The sequence below is a fragment of the Paroedura picta genome, chromosome 1, assembly GCF_049243985.1.
Source record: "Paroedura picta isolate Pp20150507F chromosome 1, Ppicta_v3.0, whole genome shotgun sequence".
Lineage (NCBI taxonomy): Eukaryota > Metazoa > Chordata > Lepidosauria > Squamata > Gekkonidae > Paroedura > Paroedura picta.
The window spans coordinates 149,285,594-149,307,027 of NC_135369.1; the positions used below are offsets into that span (position 1 = coordinate 149,285,594).

General features: G+C 40.6%; 1 protein-coding gene across 5 annotated transcripts in view; it reads left to right on the forward strand.

Moving 5' to 3' along the window:
- KHDRBS2 (KH RNA binding domain containing, signal transduction associated 2) overlaps positions 1–21,434 on the forward strand; it is a 537,632-nt gene that overhangs the window by 461,289 nt on the left and 54,909 nt on the right. For 3 of the 5 annotated variants that reach the window (XR_013226200.1, XR_013226203.1, XR_013226207.1), the window contains exons 8-11: positions 7,185–7,243; positions 18,413–18,586; positions 20,567–20,617; positions 21,050–21,154. Coding sequence is in view for 1 of the 5 variants with exons in the window: in XM_077307912.1 (XP_077164027.1) it covers positions 7,185–7,243; positions 18,413–18,510 (157 nt within the window). In the remaining 4 variants the exon portion in view is untranslated. Of the gene's footprint in view, positions 1–7,184; positions 7,244–18,412; positions 19,243–20,566; positions 20,618–21,049; positions 21,155–21,434 lie in introns of those variants that run through there. The other 2 variants (XR_013226205.1, XM_077307912.1) reach the window with 2 other exon arrangements.

Sequence of the window (21,434 nt, forward strand, 5' to 3'; positions counted from 1 at the left end):
GTCAATTATGAGTCTGGAGAAGGTGGAAAGGGAGGGGACTCAAGTGGGTGTGTACACAGCTATGCTTCCCAACCATATTCTGCATGATAGTGCCACTTTTGGATTTCTTGAAGCCTGAAGAATGTTTCAGGGCTTTTTCAACATTAAAATAGTTGAGAAAGGCTGCTTTAGGCTGATCATTAAGAGGGGAGTTGTACTAGATGGCCTGTATGACCCCTTCTAACCCTATCATTCTATGTAAGAAGCCTTCCCCAAACCAAAGAAAATTCATATTTATCCAGTGAAGGTTGCCATAATTGTGTCAAATTCTGTGAAAGCCTATATAAGACGTATCTCAGATGTTTCCATTTTTTAAGCTGAAATCTGAACATTTCATCAAGAATGCTGGGCAAACAGCTATTTATATACCTTGTGAAAATGTGACTGTTAGCCAAGTGCCTTTGTCTCACTTGGGTGAGATTTATGTCTCCAAGCATTTGAATCCCTTGAGGCAGCATTTCCATGGAAACATAATTAAAGAGTTCTTACTAGAGGATTACCAGAGGGCATTGCAGCCAATTCACACTTCCACACAAAGCCCCCATCTACTCCCCCCCCCCCTAACACTGTAGGTATGTAAGACTTTCTAAAGCATTGAGTGGAGGTTCATATTTTGCCTAGATAAAGCAGGACCATTAGCTTCTAGAGGAACTTTCTCTTAAACTGTGGGTATTCGTTTCAGCCACCCATGATGATCCCATACAAAGTTTCTCTTGAAAAGGGTTAAGCAGCACAGCACAGCACATGCAACCCGAAATAACAAGGGCAGGTAATACTTGTCTTCCAAGAAGGTAACGGACTGTAAATAAGAGCAAGAGGGAAGGCAGACAATGAAGACATAAATCTTTCTTATCAATAGAAATGGCATTTATTGAATGATATTGCTAAAAATTTGGTCCCTTCAGATTAAGCTGAGATTCTAACTGTTCTTAAAAACGCACAATGAATTTTCTAAGCCATACAGTTTTGGAAATCATAAACATGTTCTCTGCAGAGACATGACCTTTTACTTCAGGGTAGAGTTGCCAATTCTGGATGTTTTGGAAGTGGAGCGTGTAGAGGCCAGAGTTTGGGGAGACCCAGGATCTCAGTGCTGTTCACACTCCCAAGCAACCATTTTCTCCAGGGGAATGGATCTCTGTAGTCTGGACATGGGTGGTAACTCTAGTAGATGTCAAGGTCACACTTGGATGTTGGCAGCCCTGTGCTTTCAGCAGAAATGTAATCTACAAGGCTTCTTTAAAATTGCAAGATAATGTTTTGTAGGAACCTGACCAAACAGGCTTTGGCTTCTGCCACAGTACATTTGTTAATCTTTAAGGTGTCATAAAAGGGTATCTGAAGCCATGAGTGTGCACTTGAAAACGTATCCCCAGAGTCAAACTTCATTGGTCTTAAAGGTGCCGCTGGACCAGGGGTAGTCAAACTGCGGCCCTCCTGATGTCCATGGACTACAATTCCCAAGAGCCCCCTGCCAGCATTCGCTGGCAGGGGGCTCCTGGGAATTGTAGTCCATGGACATCTGGAGGGCCGCAGTTTGACTACCCCTGCGCTGGACTCAAACTTTGTTCTTATACTCCCATTTATTTTGTTTCAGCAACGGACTAACATGGCTGCTCCTTTTATGACTTATGAAAATGCTGCTTTAAGATCCTAATTTTTTCCAGTGCTTCCTGAACACAGTTTGTGTACTATAAAAAATCCAATTCAGTTCAGTGACACAAAACAGATGATTGATTGCAAGATGTAATGTATAAAGGTAGCTATAAAGAAATAACTGGAAAGGATACCTTACAGCCCATCTACCCACCCTAGCCACTGCTTCCACTGCAGTTTAATACTACTGATATACTATTGGGCTCTTGGGGAAAAAAGATTCAGCACAACAGCCTTTTGCACAAATGGTGCTTCTCGGTCTCTTTTCAGTCTCCCACAAAGTACAATCTCCTCCTTCATACAGTCATGGTTATTATGCAAACAATAGCCAAAGGCTATCCCTTTTGACAGATAACCAACGGGTTAGACACCCATCCCAGCATCCCCTGCTGCTTTTCCCAATCTGCCCTTGCACCAGTTTTCCAAAATGGAACATAGCCAGTAGAGGCAAGGAAATAATTTACTCTTTCCCTTCAGAAACAGAGAGGCCATTTTGAATGTAAGGATGGAGAAAGCAGCTACATGTGGGGAGCTCGCGTGTCCATGTGATCAGCTGTTCGGTGGGGTCTGCTGGGCTGAGAGCCTCCTCTGGGTAGCCCAGCACAGGCCAAGCTTCTAGTTAGTATAGGTCAGAAATATAGTGCCCCATTCTGCGTTTGTGGCAACAGTGGCCAAAGTATTCACATCATTGAACTGTGCTAGGTATTATCAACTTGTGCTGGCAATACCTTAGCACAAGTATAATCAATCCAAGAGGAAATCCAGTATTCACTGACTCTCTTATAAATTCACCACTAGAATTCACTTGTACATTAGAAATACTCATAGAATTTGAGTTCAAAACAGATAATTAAGACACTCTTAAGACACTCTTGTGGCACAGGGTGTTAAGGCAGCCGACATGCTGTCTGAAGCTCTGATCATGAGGCTGGGAGTTCGATCCTAGCAGCCGGCTCAAGGTTGACTCAGCCTTCCATCCTCCCGAGGTGGGTAAAATGAGTGCCCAGCTTGCTGGGAGGTAAAATAGTAATGACTGGGGAAGGCACTGGCAAACCACCCCGTATTGAGTCTGCCATGAAAACGCTGGAGGGCATCACCCCAAGGGTCAGACATGACTCGGTGCTTGCACAAGGGATTCAGCACCTTTACCTTTACCTACTGTAAATTTACCTGAATGAACACCACAGCCTGTCACATAAATTTACTGGAACGATATTTTCATCCTACCTTGTTTTTAAAATTCTGATCACTGAATTATAGTTCAAACAACTGAGCCTGCTTAAATGTTTTTCTATGACTATTTAAAAGCATTATTAAAAGACCAATCTCAATTAATTCAGGTGATGCAGCACTGTTAACAGATCTCAGCAAACAAGGATTGCATGAACTCAGAATCAACAAAGCTGGGCTATTTAATGTCAAATTTAATTTCTATCCTATAATTTAGCAATATAGCATTCATGCATCCAAGAAACTCTCGTTTCCTTGGCAGTTGTTAATTGGAAACAAGGCAATGTTTTCTACAATTAATGTCCATTAGAAGAAGAAGAGTTGGTTCTTATTACGATTGTGTGTGGCAGCGTCCGAATCAGCCGTTCCAAGCCGATGCAGCCAGCGCCGCGGGAGAAGGGGAGAGGCACCAGTGTGTAACTCGGTGGACATATGTTTGTGTGTGCTGAGCTACGCACCAGCACCCGCATCTCCCCCCAGGCTGTGTCGGCCTGGAACGGCTGATTTGAGCGGCGCTGCGCAGAGCCCTAGTTCTTGTATGCCACTTTTCTCTACCCGAAGGAGTCTCAAAGCGGCTTACAGTCGCCTTCCTTTTCCTCTCCCTTCAACAGACACCCTGTGAGGTGGGTGGGGCTGAGCGAGTCCTGGTGCTACTGCTCAGTCAGAACAACTTTATCAGTGCTGTGGCAACCCCAGCAGGGTCACCCAGCTGGCTGCATGTGGGGGAGCAGGGAACAAAACCCAACTCGCCAGATTAGAAGTCTGTGCTCCTAACCACGACACCAAGCTGGCTGATGCCCCATAAAGTACAATTTTCTTGAGGACTTGCATCTACCAGATGGCACATTTTGTCCAGACACATACATTTAATTCATTCTCAACCTATCACATTTCTGAACTCCCAGCACTGCCTTATCTTCTCCAGCATCTCATAAGCTCTGATTAATACAACTGGAGAATGAGATGAGAATCAGGTACTGAAATGGAGAGGTGGTAGAAGGCACTGCAGCACATCTGACTACATTTTGGAATCTTCCCTTAACTTAAAAAAAAAAAACTTGCTGTAAATATAAAACCAGCACAGTAAGCAAAAAGAGGGGGTAGAAGCTTTCTTTCCACTGAAGGCAGAGCTATGCATACCAGGACTGGCCTGGCTGTCAGTGGTTCCTATTGACTTCAATGCAAGAAGGTAAATGGGTTGAAATTGGAGGGGGGGGGACAGTTTAGAGAGGGCAAAATCAAACTTCTGACCGCCAAAACTGTTATCATTGGGACAGCAAGGCTTATGAGAGTATGTGTCTATAATAAATTCCTACAGGAAAAAGTACAAAATCTGAAGCAACACAAAGTGGCAAAACCTGCTTTTGTTTTGGGAATGCCACAGAGCTGAAAGTCCCCTCCACTTCAACTCCCCTACAAACTCCCACACACATACATCTGGCTGCCCTTTTTCTTATAAATATAATAAATAGTGACAACTGAGTGGTCTCATTGGGATGCCTCCATTACATCCCAGGGACTGTCACCTATTTCCTGCCTCAATAAAGTATGATAAATGTAACTTCTGTAGCTCCTTATATGACCATAACAACATTCCTGGTGGTTCCTGACTCCTGTAATACATGGACGACAGTAACTTTTCTTTTTAGGGATAATGTGATATCTCTAAATTGTGGAACTATCAAAGATCACAACAATGTAACTAAAAATATCAACCTAGTGTCTATGGTCTCCTTGGACCGGGTGTGGCAGCGTGAGAACTGGTTTTTAAAACTTAGACTGGTCGAAAGCCTTGGGAAGAGAGGTGGGGACATCTTGGTATGATTGTGAAATCCAGTTTTTAGTGATATTATCTATTTAAAATATTTATATCCTACCTCATCTGCTCAGTCCCATGGTAGCTAGCAAAACAGCAAAGGCTTCAAGGACACAAAAATATCATAAGCATCCAGCAACAATATATACTTTAAAATTCAGTCCAGAACACAACCAGGTCTGCCAGAACATTTTATTGTCCACCAAATGGCCCCTGTAATAAAACCTTCTGGCATTCTTTCCTAAACACAGTAAGGGATAGTTGCCTCCACATCCAATCATGTAGAGGAATAGATCTACCACAGAGAAAGCCTATGATCTGAATGTTCCCAAATGGACACTCCTGGATGACGATACCACAAGAAGCATAACTAGAGCAGAGACATATACTAGGGGATAAGTCTGTTAGGTATGACATCATGACATTCTTTAAAAGTGATAAATGATAAGCAGAATTTTGAATTGGGTGCCAAAACAAACAGATAATTTTTTGGCTATTTCTTCTGAGAGGCTGTTCTGACAAACTGACCCCAGGATGAGGAATGGGCATGAACCAGAGTATATACCATGTGATCAACCGTTTGACAGGGTATAATGGACTGGGCCCATGCCGGGCAGCCCAGCACATCCCAAGCCAATCATATGGGGAGTTTACTCTGCACAATTAGCTGTTTGGCGAGAAACCATTGTAGCTTCCCATTTGGATTCCCCCCACTTTTAAGTGGGGAGAAGCAAAACGTACCAACATAAACTGGATTGGTTAATTGGGGGGGGGGTTGGATCATCAGGGGTCGGGGGGTCAGGAATTCCCTGAATGGGAAGTTTTCAGTCCGTGCCCATCCCTTCCCCAGAAGTCTTATTGCCACATTTGGAATCATTTGAAGACTTTGCATTGTCTTCAAAAGGCAGCCCTTTTTGTATAACCGTTTACACTAGCCAGTCTGAAGGATATGGTAGCATGGATCAACATGGATAGGCTGGTATAGCCTAAGTAAGGAGTCATCTTACAAGCCAGATGTAACTGAATGAAGGCCCTTTCAGCAACTGCAGCCGCCTGTTTATCCATTGATGAAGCTAATCCCAAGAACATCCCCAAACAGAAGTTTAATAAAGAAAGCTTAACCCTTTCCAAGGCTGGTGGATCAACACAAGCCAAACACTCTGCTTCCCAGCCAGGATCACCGTTTTGTCTTAGTTATATTAAAATTCCAAAAGACTAGAAGGGAGTCAAGTATGGTTTTTATTAGCTTGCTTCCAAATCTTCAAATGTAATAAATAAATATGGTTCAAACATTTTGCACAATATCAACCGTGAGTGAAGATAGTGAAACTATTTGCATCCCAGAAAGAAACAGGGTTTATATATCATTTCAGTGACCCAGATTTGGACATATGTATCTCCATTGCAGAGTCTTTCAGAGCATATCTAGGTAGTTGTCACGGTCACGATATTCAGTTTAGATTAACAGATCATGCACTAGGTAAAGATGGATGAGATGTGATGTCATAAAGACAAGAAAGCAGTAACCCGTTCCTATAGCGTTTATACTTATACTCCCAAAGCTTGCCCAATTGTTCAGATATTGATTTTACAATGCGTCTCCCCCCCCCAAAAAAAAAGTATTTCCCAACACAGTGCTGGCAATCCTACCTTTCTCTCCCTCTGCACACTGTTCCAGATCTGTTTTGACTCTCTGTCTTTTGGGTTTTTTAAAGAAGGCTGCTATGTGGCTGTGGGGGAGTGTAGGAAAATGTTTAAAAACACATGTAACATATGGCTTGGCTCTAATTCTCTCCCTGTTAAGAAATGTTTATCTACAATGAAAATTATAGCAAAATATCGTTAGAGATGTTATTTCTGTAGTATAGGGACATGGACTGAGTGAACTTCAGATTCCTTATTTTTCTAGAGTGCATTCCCAATGAGGTCATTAATTTGATCCAGAAGCATAGCTGAAGCATTGAAAGCTTTGAAAGGCAAGCAAGAATAATCTTGCAGGCTCATTTCAAAAATCACAAGCCCCCCCCCCCTTTTTTTTAATAGGAAAGGCTCGTTCAGGAGATGTTGATTGGATTGTTGAGTCCTGACTGATACACTTCCTTTAAGTTAATTGAGAGTGAAATAGTAATTGCCTAGGTCCTTTTAGAGCCATATGTATTGAAAATATCCCTTTTGTACCTTTACAGTCAAGCCTTCAAAAGATTACTCCTTAATAAGAAATAACTTTGAAGAGAGAAAGAATGCAATCTATTGTATGTTGAGAGGTTGTTTTCTTATTTTTCATTTCAAGGTTGTTTTTTTGCTTTGTGCCTTAATGGCTTGCTACTTCTCGCTTTTTAAATGGGACAACAGTATGAAGTTGCATCTTCATATTTTGTTTAGATTTAGACCTCTGAAGCTTTCCATTTGCAATAACCCTCCTTACTGTCTGAATCTATTGCAGTCTGCCTGAATATTATGACTATGGTCATGGGACAAGTGAAGACGCTTATGACAGCTACGGTAAGGCCTGTTCTATTTTTGGTAAAAGTGTGAAATCAGGAAACCAATCATTCAGTGACAACCCAAAATTACTTCTACATTCTTCCTCTCTGGCTTTTATAGAGGCCAGGCTAAGCTGATTTATGTCATTCTGAGGTAAAATGTGACTTGTGGGATTGAAGCCAGAAAACTGAACAGATCCATTTTGATCAGAGTTTTAGAGGCATTAATCACAGTAATAAATCAGCTTTTAAAAAGCAATGGTGAAAATGCTGATGAGGACCAAAACGTATTTTATAGCAACAGTTATCAATCTTTATTGTTCATGTGACAACAGTTCTCTCTCATACATCAAGTAAAACAGCAAGCACAAATCCCATAATGCCACATCACTTTTTTTGACTACTTCAATTAAAATGCATTGTTAGAAATACTTCTTTAAATATATCCTATATATTAGATAGATGGGTTCCAATGGGTCAATCCTTTCCTTGAGTTCAAACAATAATATTTTGGAGAAGACTCAACTGTTACATAAGTAACTGAACCCAGTGATCCCTGAGACCCAAGGTCACGTAAAAACTTCATCATTTCATCACGTAAAAACTTCATCACCTAATTGGATTTGTCAACCAGCCATGGAAAACCAGCCAAAGCATTCTTTGCCTTCATTTTGCCTGGAGAGGGGCAGTCACCTGGCACAAAAGCAAAGGACAAAGCCATTTCCTCATCCCAAACCAGATTAAGTTTTAGATGCATATATTAGGTGAGTAGACACATTCTGTATTGGACCCATCTCCAGATCCACCAAACAACTGGCTCCACTACTAGATCTGTACTTGGCTTTACCATCAAGCTTGCCTAGGAACCAGAATGTTGAAAATGCAAGTCTTGGCAATGTTACTCCTAAATGATTCTTTGGTTTTTCACCTTGAACTAGAGCTCCAGTTAGGAAGCAATGGTATCTTACCTCTTGACTGCCCTATTCCTTTCAAAGGAAGGTACATAAACACACACAGTTTACAATCAAATTAGCCCCCTCCTGTCCAATAAATTGCAACATAAGTGACGTACAAATGCACTAAAAGATTACTGATTCTGGGAATATAGTGGCTTTCTAATCCTAGAACTACAGAAGAAACCAATACTCATATTGCTTGTGTATTAGAGGCATAATCCATCTTAAATTAAGATCATCTAAGTACAATTGACTGCAGCAGAAAAGATTTAAATACATGCATATCTCTTCCATTGAAAGCTACATTTAACATTCATAACTTTGGATAGACTGCCAGTGTGGTTTTAGCAAACATCTGTCCAACAAACCTCTACTGTTAATAGTCCCCCGACTATCCTCTACTTAGCATATTATTTTGATTTTACATTGCCTACTTAAAACAATTCAATCATACATGAAAGTTCCCAAACTTTAACCGAAACACATATATTCAGATTAGTTCTACTGAAGTGCGTATTCATTTACTTCTGTTTATAATATGTCACAAGTAGGTCAAAAAATACAACTAGATGAGAATCACTGGAAGTCACAAAAAAGGTAAAAGAACCGAATATTATCCAAGCTGACAGTTTCAAAAATAACTGTATTTATTCAGCAACATTAGTTCAAAGAAATAATACCATTCTGTATATGCTTGGCTTAAAATCATTATTTTTGATGGCATATATTTTAAATAATGCTTCTAGCAAAAGGGAATGATATCTTTTTTCTATCATTAGTGTTGTCTTCAGTCATTACTGTTGTCATTAGTGTTGTAGTTTATGTAACCCTATTTGCTGTGGCTGAGGGGGGTGGGTGAGTGTCAGCTCCCTTCCTTTTTTTGATCTCTTAATTCCATCTTCTCCATCTTGAGATGGACACACCCTCTTTGCTGCCTTCTCAGACCCCTGCCACTTTTCCCTGTTCATTTCATCTATTCATCTATAATCCACTGGTCCATCAGAATAAGATACAAATTGTGGGAATGCCTGAGACACAGGTAAGTCCTTACAGAATTTGCTTTGGAGATTTTTGCTACTCCAAAGATTGAAAATTCTGTCCCTGTTTCTTATAGCTCAGTATCATCTATCCCATCTGTGTTTCCACACAATAGCTGGGTTGGTTACTGCTCATTTTTGTATGTACATGTATATTCATTTGCTTCCAAATCTATTAAGCAAGGCAGGTTTCACACCTTTACTTTCATGTGTGTTTTACTGGTCATTAGAGATAGAAATATATCTGAGATGAGGGTGTGAATTAGTGCTATGGATTCTAATTGCAGAAAGGTACAGATGGCTGTCCCAAACAGGATCAAATTCTGATGTTGCCATAATGTGTGGGGGTGGGGGGAGGTAGAATTTCTAGTGATTATTTCCCAGTTCAAAAATTGTAGTATTTCTCCCACTGGCTCACCAGTGTATCTCTCAGCCAGCAAACAGGGCAGGCAGACAGAATTGTACATATATGTATTAGGCATTGTGCAATCAGCACACTGCCTCTGCTGAAGTAGGCTGTGGCTCATGAAAGGTCATGCTACCATAAATGCGTTGGTCTTGAAGGGACTGCAAGGTGGTTCCTCTGCATATTGCCAGTGTTAAGTTAATGATGATAACAAAAGGGTTGGGTCCAGAGATTCATAGGAGCAAGATATGCAGATCCTTGCAACTTTCCCCTACCTCCTGCAGTCCCTACCAACCCTGGAAGAATGGAAATAACCTGGTTTATTCCTCTTCCAGAAACACAGCCGCACAATCCATGTAGCTATTAGCCCCCAGTGGGTTCTATAACCCAAGAATAAACTTTCCCAGGATCACAAAAGGCTGCTGGGTTTGGGAGACATAGCAAAGGACTTTAACTGAGAGATCCCACACAGTGTATTATGCTTTTTCTTTATTTGTTACTTCCATAGCATTATATTAAATTGCACTGAAATTAAGTAGTTTAATTTCAGCAAGAGTTACACTCTCGTACTTATGCAGACAATTACATGGGAACAAGTCCTGTTGAAAGCCATGGCATTTCTATGTAAACAGACTGAACATGGCAGATAAGGATTGCCAAGTCCCCCTTGGCCACTGACAAGAGACTGGAGGATACAGTCACCAGATCAAGAATGGGAAACTCCTGGAGATTTGCAGATGGAACCTGGGAAGGACAGAGACATCAGTGGAATACAATGCTGTAGATTCTACCATCCAAAGCAGCCGTTTTATCCAGGAGAACTGACCTCTGTAATCTGGAAATGAGTTGTAATTCTGGGGGATCCCCAGGTCCCACCTGGAGGCTGGCAGCACTAGCAGAGCATAAATGCAGAACTAATTCTTCAAAAGTAAATGTATTTAGGACTGGCTAGCTTCAGAGAAGCTAAATTAATTCAAGCTGACCAATGCTTTAGGTATACAAACAATTTCCTAGTGTGCAAGAGTCGAAGCCCCCCCCCCCCCCATCCCAGCATCTAATGGACAGGCCTGCCACAGTGCCAGTCCTGGCTATAGCAAGCTGCCACTGATGCCCTTATGCAGAAGCACACTGGCAGGGAAAACAGCCCTAGAACAGGGCTCCAGTTCTCCCAAGGAGGGAGAGAGACCTTGCAAAGGCCACATTGCCACTACAGTCTGGCAACAAGGAAGCCCAGCTGAAGTGGGAAAGATGAAAAAAGTCTCCAACAGGACAACCCATCCTTTCTTCACCGTGTTAAGTAAATGGTCATCATGGAACAGTTAGGCCTTCTTATCTGCTAATTCAATTATCTAAGCAATCTGGCCATCTCAGCCAGCCATACCTTCCCAGCAATTGATCTGTGTGCCACATTCTTCACTGTTGGCAAATTCTTCTAGCTATCCACACTTAAAAACCTTGGTGACTATAAATCCTGGGGGCAAAGAATTGGGATCCAAATTAATACAAATGATGGGAGGGGAGGCGTCTTTACTTACACTACTTTATTTTATAGGCAGGACATATATTTCTGCTGAATTCTACCGGGATGTCTGCCAAGACTGTTGCCTATTCCTGGGCTTTGCTAGCAGCTTTGCTGTCTTAATGAACGCAATCAGTAACTGAATGCAGTTCTTAGTGCTACAGCTAAAGGCTTCGTTTGATCTTGGGTTTTATAGAACACCCTATGGAACACTTGTCCTCTTTTTCACTCATGACCTCTCTTCCATCCTTTCTTCAGCTTTTCTTGGTCTTCTTAAGAAATGAATCCTTTCCTTTGGAGACTGAATTAGTGGGATCCCTAAAGACCAATTAAAACTCCTTTCTCCAAAGGTATACCTAATGGATGATTTCGTAAATCCTTTGGCATCTTCCTTTTGACAGATGTGGGGTGGGTAATGTTGTAATTTCTATAGAGACATATCTACTTGTATATACTGTTGTGTAATTATTATAAGAATGTACTGTTTCATTGTTTCATCAAAATCTAGAAGAATTCGTTACTGAGTGTGTATGCCTTACATGCCTAGTCTTTGAAACGATGCATATATCGTGTTTTATTTTTCTTTTAAATCATAATAATTTTAAAGTTATTTCATAGCAAAGGTCAGATTCTTACATTTGTGACAAGGTCACATTAAAAGCATTTTTTAAAGGGAAATAGCTGCATTTGGGCCTCAGTTTGGATTAATACTATATTCGGTGGGGTAGTTAATCCTCCTAAAAATCAAGAAGGTACAAACATGATCTAAAACTAGAGGTAATATTCCAATTAAAAGGTTTTCCAAAAACCTTTGGAGTCTTCCATTTTCTTTGGCAGACCATTAGAGAAGGAGCCAAATGTAAGGGAGTTTCAAGATCTAGGGGAAGCCATTACAAAAGTCTTTGAGTCAACCCTGAACGTATCTGAGATAGTGGGACTTCCCATACTAGAGTCTACTCAGATGATACCAGAGCACAGACACACATAGTTGCAGACAGTGCTTTATATAATTTGGGCCAAAACCATTAGCATCTTTTGAAAGTCAGACCAGCTGTTTGTACTAGGCTCAGGAACAAATGGGAACCAAATTCATTTCGTACAAAGTGGGCATTTGTGCTCATTGCAAGGAGCCTTTGTTAGCATTCTGGCAGCCATGTTCTGAACTAAGTTGACATTTCTGGGTTGTCTTGAAAGGCAGCCCCAAGCAAAGTGCATTAGCAGTAGTCTAGTCTTGATAGCGCTGTTAGGAGACCTTCATGTGGGTACTCACCAAACATATCTCAAGAGATGGGGGGCAGGGGCACATGGGGATGTAGCAGTCATTAGAAATAAGCACATATTGAATAGGCTAAGTCAAAAAAGACATGGTTACTACTACATTCAAATGTGAAATGATCACAAAACAAGAAACTTGATTTGAGCCTAGAACTTAACTGGATGTCAGTGCAAAGACTGCTGTTAAGTCAGGCAATCTGTGCACTTGAGGATAAAGTGATGACTTTACAGCATCTGTCGTGTCTCAAGGGGTTTCACACTCACCCTGATAAAGATATAAAAGAATTAAGGCCACTTTTAAAAAGACCGTCCAAATGGGAGGAAAAGTAGCTGATGACATTTTATTCTGGCTGTCAGGTGCTACACCTATAGGAGATATAGGCCTTGTCTGCTCATTACATTAGTGCATGATCTCTTTCAATGTGTGTTACAGATGGTGCATAAAGAAAGTGATACTTCCAGCATCTTCAGGAAATTTACTCAAAGCCCAACGAGGGCAATGGCAAAGAGCCAATGTAAATTTTAAGTAACAGTTCTGAAATAATAATAAGTAGCTGTCAATTGATCACAACCCAGGAAGGCTGGCAGCTAGTGATAATAGCAATTCACTTCCTATCCTCCTTTAATGGCAGATTGCTGTATTGATTTAGTGGGAAACACAGCCAATTGGAAGTATTCAGATTAATAAAAGATTTCGCTCATGCAGCTAATATTTGTGGCTTTAAAACAAAATCACATAACTCTTGATTTTGGTTGCCTTTGGGCCATTTCCTCCAGCCTTCCTAAAATTCCCTTGTTCGCTGGAAAGAGAATGAGCTTTTAAAAAATGGCAAACTTCATGGAGCAATGAATAGGTGGACACGTGTATAGCCCAGAAATAAAAGAATCATTCAACAAAGCATGCCTCTTGAAAGTTTCTTCCCTTCCCCCCCCCCCCGCAAAAAAAATCAGGAACTATATTAATTTACTAATTTTTCAAAGAACTCAGCCACTTTGGCTTCGGCGCCCATGGAAGTCAATGGCGCCATAGACTATAATGGGAATGTTGGCATTCCCGCATTTCCTGGGGCCTGGCGGTTTAAGGTACAGCCTCCAAATTTCCAGGGTAGCTCTAGGAGGCTCTTCCCTGACTCCCCTCCAAATTTCAAAATGATTAGTCCAACGGGTCCAAGTCTAGGGGTTCCCAAAGAGGGTGCCCCATCTGCTCCATTATATCCTGTGGGACAGACTCTCCACTGGATATAATGGAGGGATGGGGAGCATCTACAAGAGCATCTCCTCTTCAGGAGCATCTACAAGTGGACCCTTTGGACCAATCATTTTGAAATTTGGAAGGGAATCCGGGAAGAGCCTCCCAGAGATACCCTGAAACTTTGAAGGCTGTATCTCAACCCCCCACCCCACAGGCCCCAGGAAAGGCTGAAACGCCAACATTCCCATTATAGTCTATGGAATCATTGACTTCCATGGGCACCAAAGCTGAAGCGGCTGAATCGGGCCCTTCCTGCACAAGCCTGCTCGTGATCCCGTGAGGGGTGGCTTTCAAAACACTATGCACATATGATTCTGTGCATAGGCATTGCAACGGAGAAGTATGATTTTTTTTTTTAAACGCAGGCATCGTGGGATCTTTAAACAGTTGGAGACAGGGATTGGTTGCCTGAGTGGATTGACAGGCAGAAGTGCAATATGTATAAGGCGCGTTGCTCTCTTCCGCCTCTTCCCACAGAAGGTGAGAAGGGTAAGACAAAAAGTGCAAAAAGAAGGCAAACAAAGGCGAGACAGCAAAAAGATGAGGAGGGCCAAGGGGGGGGGGCGTGATATGTCGCACTTTGCCATTCCGCGGGCATGACGCTATTTTTACTAATGCTAATGTGTTGAAAAATGACCAAAGTGGTCATTTTTTCCAGGCAAACTGATCTCTGTCACCTGGAGATCAGTTGTAATAGCAGATCTCCAGCTGCTACCTGGAGGTTGGCAAAATAGGTTCCCCTTCAGATTTCCCAGAATTTCCTTACTCTGAAATTGGCAACCCTAGTGGGATTTACTTTCCTTCCCTGCTCTCTCCTGCTTACTGAACCAGGGAGAGGCACAAATTAACCCATTCTTAAGAAGGAGAGCAAGCAAAGTCTCTTTAGGGTTCAGATTCCCTCACCTGAACCATTTGCTTGACTGGAAGCATTCTCTGACTTCTGTTTTTGAGGAAGCTGATGGTTAAAGTTACTTCATGTTCACTCATCTGCTTTAAAGATTTACATTCCTGGCTGCCTACACAGGTTCCTTGTGTGTTTTGACTGGAAACATTAGCAAGTAGCCTCTCACTGTGACTTCCAGAGAAGCAGAGGGTTAAAGCAAGTGCTTATGGATCCCTCAAGTGACTTCTAGGATGCTGAAACCCTGACTCGGGTCCAGCATCTTGGATGCTTTAGGATGGTTAGGGCTGATCCTGCGTTGAGCAGGGGGTTGGACTAGATGGCCTGTATGGTCCCTTCCAACTCTATGATTCTATGATTCTACAACATATTGGTCTCTCCCTTGACTTCTCAGGAAAGTAAACTGAGGCTTGTAGGCTTTGTGGTCATCCCAGAGCAACTCGGAAGCTGGGAATGTTGTTCCATGGGCTCTGTCAGTGGGCCTGCTCCTCTCCCACCTCTCCCATTAAAAATGACTACACATTTATGGTGGGGGAGAGAGAGAGCAGAAGCAACACCATAGTCTGTAATGTTGACAAAGTATAAATTTAATCAGCTTGAAGCACTGATGAAACCTAGTCATGGTAGAGGATAGCTAATCTGTCTTGTGTGCCCTTACATTGTTGTGTGACTTTTGCATCTGCTGTGCTTTTCAAGCAGAACCTACCACATCTGTTCTTTACCGCTGACCCATGTGAGCAGACGTCATGCACTCTCTTGTTTTCTAATTGGTGTCTTGGCCGTAGCCTGCTTGCTAGTTGGGAAGTGCAGGTGCACAACTTAGATCATTGATTTGATTCATTTGGGAATGAGTCCTCAGACATAATTGTGCATATTTTTACTTCCTTAACTTACTAATCACGGAGCTGTCTTGCTCACGCAGGGTTGTTGCTTATCACCAAAGCAGTTTCTCCTAGAAAAATACTGAAGAGCTAGTCATTAACAGATAGTCACCGTGACCTGAAAAATGAAAGTAAAGAAAAACCTTTCTCACTTCAATGACTGCTAAACATCTAATTGCTCTTCATATATAATACATGCAACTAGCACCTCTGGAGGATACCCCAAGAAACAAGGAGTTATAATTGGAACTAAAATAAGTCAGTCAGCAACTAATCCAGTATATCACAGTCCTTTTAATAAGATTTCTTTGTATGTTTGATATAAATTAGGTTATGCTGCTGAGATCTGAGACCCACCAGTGCTTTTTGTCATTTTAATCTTTGGCCTGTGAGTGAAGCTGGTCAAGTTGATGGAGAAGCCTAGGTGGTCATGGAGCTACCATTTTCAAGGGGTGGAAGGAAATGACATTTTAGTAGAAGATAATAATGACTAAGGTTCTAGAACACTCAAGATTCAATTTTTTATGGTATGTTTTGAAAGTAATCATTGGTTTGAACCTACATACCTTTTAATAGGTGCAAGAGGGAGCCAAGCTGATGAAGTGGCTCCAAAAAGATGTGATGCGAGTGTTCTAAACCTCAATGCTAATCAGCAGCTTCAATGTATGACAGGACCCAGAGATCATACCTCCAGTCATCCCCCCCACAACCAAACACCTGGTGGAAGAGCTCCATCTTGCAGGCCCTTTAGAAGAAAGGCTTTCATAGGAGAAAGGCTCCTTAGGTCAGAAGGAGGCTCCTTGGAGGAAGTCTAGATCCATGCCGCCATAATTGTTACTGCACACATAGAGCAGAGGGTGGATCCAAAATTCATCTTAACAGTTTTTGGTCTATAGAAATATTGTCGTGTAGCCCCGTCAAGGGAGGGGCTATAATCATCTGGTCTTCTATAAAACCACCATCCCTATGCCCAGTGGATGGCTTCTTTCTGACTTTTTTGTTTAAATAGCTAATTGCTATATTGTTGTAATGCTGATACTGATTTTTAAGTATTACCAAAAAATAAAAGCTCTCCAGTGATGTAATGAGAGGAATGGTGGCCATGGGAGAGGGGGGCTGAGACAAAGAAAATGGTGACAGTGTGGATGGGGCCTTCCAAAATTACCATCTGCTAGGTGTGCAAATATGCTTAGACTGTGCTTTCCAAAAAGGTCATATAAAATCAAGTTTTATAAAGATCAGAGCAAACCAGGGGAATATATGAAAGAAGGGTGATTAGAGGGTGCCACTTGTTTGTTTTTTTTTAACTCTTGTTTGGACGCCAAAGCGGAATATAACCTCCATGAATACGGATGCCAGCTACAAATTCCTCAGGAGGAGGGTCCTATATTACAGAAATGTGTTCAAAGCAGTGTTGCTTTGACTCCGTTGTTCTGGCTCCTTCTCCAGTTCATATGAGACACCAGCTGAGGCTGGTGTTCCAGACAATAGGCTGAGAAAATAGATCTCTGCTCCTTCCATGCAGGCACGTCATTATGCTGTTACCCATTTTCCCACCCAGTGGGATTTCATGGGATTGCTGATCATTCTGGAGTCATAATGGAATTTTGGGCATTCCCCTAATTGGCATTTGGCAAATCTTATTTCATCTGTTTCACAATGTCTCCAAACTGACCTGACCTTTGACTGGTGAGACTATAACTAGTTTAGCAGTAATTGGATGAGTTACTCAAAATAAGGAGGAAGAATTGGCAAGCACACAGAGACATCCGGTATGATGAAGGGTAGTTTCCTGGTGATGAAGTAGGTTGTAATGGAGTGCCTTTAGTGCTAAGCAGCATGGCCTAAATCTGGTGGTGGCTTATGGTGCAGCAGGGAAGGGTGATGAAGCTTGGCATCTCTTGGCATGCGCTATGTGCAGGTGATAATAAACAAAGCTAGCATAATAGCTGGCTGTGTGTGCAACTAGTGTGGATACAGCTGCAGTTTCCTGAATAGTACATTACTATATTACAGAGCTGCAGTAGCTTTCATGAATATAACAGCTTCTTATTTGAGTGCAAAAGTTTCAAAGAGGCAGGACATCAAATGCTTCTGATGCCTTCCTAAGACATCAGTCCTCATCTTTTCACCCCTTCCCTTTTCCCACACGCCAACAGTGGGATTAAGGCAAGTGTTCATATAAAAGAGTTTTGATACCCAACATGGCTTCTTAGGGAACCATCAAGCAAATGAAAGCTACTCCTGAACCATAATATACAGCAGTCTTGAAGTTACCATATGCAGGTACAATTCACAATGGTGAGAATAAATCTACTAAGAGCAATTATGGCTCTGACTGCTGCAATAAATCAATATATTCTTGTTATTAAAGTGATTAATGTGTATATAGTAACTAATTTATTTTAATGTATATTCAGAATTATCCACAAATACTACAAATATCAGTACTAATGCCACCTTAGATCCAAGTGGTTTCCATTCTACTTTCTTCTTTTCTTTTTCAGCTGAATATGGAAGCAGAAAATCATATGTATTTCAATTATGCACTTCTGACTCAATTCCTGATCCAGTTAATGTACCAGCTGCAGAAAATGATATCCACTTTAGCACTTTAGCATAGCATGTTAGAAACTCAGTTATGGAATAGGTTTGGAGCAGGCAGACTTAAAGCCTTGTGTGTGTGTGTGTGTGTTTCTGGAGCTGATTGTGTTACCAGTAAATTGGATATTCATATCTTGCATAAAATGGAGGGAAGAGGTTTGTCAGCCTTTACTGAGAACTGCCGTGGCAGACAATTGAATCTTATAAATAAGGTTTAACGGAAGGAAACAAAAATGAGGCATAAAGCCATCCTCATATTTTGTTTTCTAAATGCACCAGAGGGAATTGCATGATCTCTTGCATATGCATACCTATCAAAATAAAGCCAATCCTTTCTTCTTATTTTGTCTGTTTTAGCACAAGAAGAATGGGCCATAACCCGGCCAAGCTTAAAGGCACCACCTCCCAGGTCAACCAGAGGGGGTTACAGGGAACACCCCTATGGTAGATATTGAAGGTCCTCCTCATCTGTGACCTCATCTTAAAGACAATTAATAACCCATGGTCTCCACGTAAACAGCAACGAGACAAGTAATAGCCCATTTCTTTTCTATCCTAGGAATTACTGCTTATGATTACCCTAGATATACTTCTTGTGTTTCTACATTGGAGTGACACTGGCATTAGTATTATTTTATAACATGGACTTGACAAGACCTTTGGCAAGCATTGTCTGAACCATTCAGCAAGATGATGTTCTCTTGTTTGTGCCTCACTGTTGTGTGTAATTTTAAAGCAGAACAGGAAAAAAAAGCATGAAGCAGTTACACAACATGCATCTGTCCCGTTCCCCCGGATGCCACTAAAGCTGAGTTTGATCAAGGGTTGCTAAAAATGTAACATGACCTTTTTGAACCAGATGCTAATCAATATGTAGATAAGATGTTTTAACCTGTCTTTTTAATATCTGTTAGATAGATTTAAGATGTTAAATATTAAGTTTGTAAATTTCATTTTAAATGCTGTTTTAATGGGGTTGGCAACAAAGCAGCTACTGTATGTATGTAGCTAACTGAATTTTGTCCAATGTTTTAACCTGTATTTGCTTTGGGTTTTTTATTTTTATTTTTTTTTTAAAAATCACATAAAGTTCCATGTGTAAGCTTCTCTAAATAGGAACCATAATTTTGTCAAACATGTTTGCCATAATTTGTCAATAAAGCTGAAATCTTTTGTAAGAAACTAAATTTGGGATGACGTGTTTTTAGCTTTAAATGCCTGCTTGATTTCTTCTTCAAGAGATGCCTAAAATGTTTTCGATATAAAAACAATTTTTTTTTCCAAAAAAAAAAATCTATAAATGAACCCAAGTTTGTTTTAAGAATATGTGCGAGACTTTAAAAGTTGTATTAATAACTTATGGTTGTTAAATAATTTAAAAGCTAACAAACTAAACTGTGAAATGAATCATGGATAGCGGACACTAATGTATAACGTGTTAATGGGAAAAAGTGGCTTTAGACGAATAAATGGATTTTTAAACTATCCTCTAAGCTTGATTTTGCTAAACACACACACTGATTGACTCGTTTGTATTGACATGTCTCTCGTGAGAATGTAATGGAGTTTAAAGAGGTAAGATTACTGCTTACCAGTGTTAGAGTGTCTAAATGCTAGTTCTTCAACCTTTGAGTTTCCCCACACATTAAATATCCCATTCAACATGTAAGCATTGCATAGACTCACCTTCTTGTTTTCACTCCGAGGAGTGCGTTGGCTGCATTTGCGTAGTTCTCTAATAATTTGTCTTGACAAACCAATCATCAGTGTCACTGCCCAGTTGTTGCTCTTCAACTTCAAAAACTTTATTTGTAATTTTCAGTGCTAATTATCACCTCCCTTGAAAGCAGTTTAGAGGGCTGTTATTCCTTTTTGAGAATATCAGACTTGATGGCTGATGATTATTAAGGAAATATGTCGCAGGACTCAAAGGATGACTAAACGTTAAACAGGTAACATTAATAGTAACTCTGTAATGTTGAGTATGCAACAGCAATGTTAAATATTCCAAGTGATTAAGTTACTGATAGTTAAAAAAGTAAACCTGCCAAAATATAACCAAATAGGTATTCTAGGCTATTAAAACAACTAATTAACATTAACTAGCGGCAACAAAATTATTTTACAATATATAACCCTCGAGGCAATAAACAGAACTAAAATTAATAATAATAGTAATGCAACTCTTGCTAACAGTGAATACATAACCTAAATTGTTATGACAAAAAAAAAAAGGAAGACTATGTAGGGATACCAAAACTATGAAATCTTTTAAATACGATTTTTTGTTTCTGGTGGCTTTTTGTCAATGTGATTGGTTTACTTTTTTGATGAGAACAGAGCATAGGCTGGTTGCTGTTCAGTTTGTGAACGAAAAAAATATATATCCTTTGCAGCTGGAGTTGCATGCTAATGTTCTTGGCTAGTTTTCAAAACATATGTCCTGTTTGTTGAAATGAGCACTGAAAGCTTTACCTCTGTCACACTGAGTGTCCTATCTCACTGTTTCAGGGATGCCAATTCAACGGACAGCAAACCAGCAGATGTTTGCAGGGGGCTCGGGTAAGTCATATATTAAATCCTTCGTTTAGCAAAAAGAACAAATAACAATTCTGTTTCCTCAGGGTATTTATTTATTAATATCCCACAGGAATGGTAAGCATTTTTTTTTAATCATATCTATTTCAGTCAGACTTCGGTGCTGCATCCTATGCACACTTTCTTGGAGAGGACTTGGGGGAATGACTTTTGAGTATTTGTACAGTGCAGAGAAACTCTCATTGTGCAAATAAACTCTTACACATAAATGTGGACGGCATCCAACACGAGATGCGAGAGATTTCTGTCAGAAAAGAAGAGTGTACTAAGTGGAATGTCGTTGTCAGCATAGAAAAAACTGGGAAGGTCTGTGTGGGGGGGGGGACTGTGGTGAGGCAGTTTCTGATGTCTACCAGTTTTATGACCATGATATATTGAGTCATTTTTCTTTTAAAGGCAGGAGCCCTTCTTTGAAAATCATCATATAAATTCTATAAATAAACTATCCATTGGAAGCAAAAAGGCACTAAATGTACAAATTGTTTTTCAGAACTTGCATAGGTAGGTTTATGGATTTTATTATTGGTTACTTTATCCATTTTGTGTGTTGGGTTTATGTGTGTTGGATTTATTACTATAGATCTCTATCATCTTGTTGATTCCTCTTTGCAGGTGAAGCTGCCATTTGAAGGGATTCAATAAAGTTTGTGGGAGGAGAACTGATAACTTCTTCCTTCCTGCTGACAGATTTTGAATTTTGGTAGAACTTTCTCTCGTGTGTGTTGCTCTACAGGAATTACTTCATAGAGGAAACACTGGAATAGGCCTAGGAAACAGATTC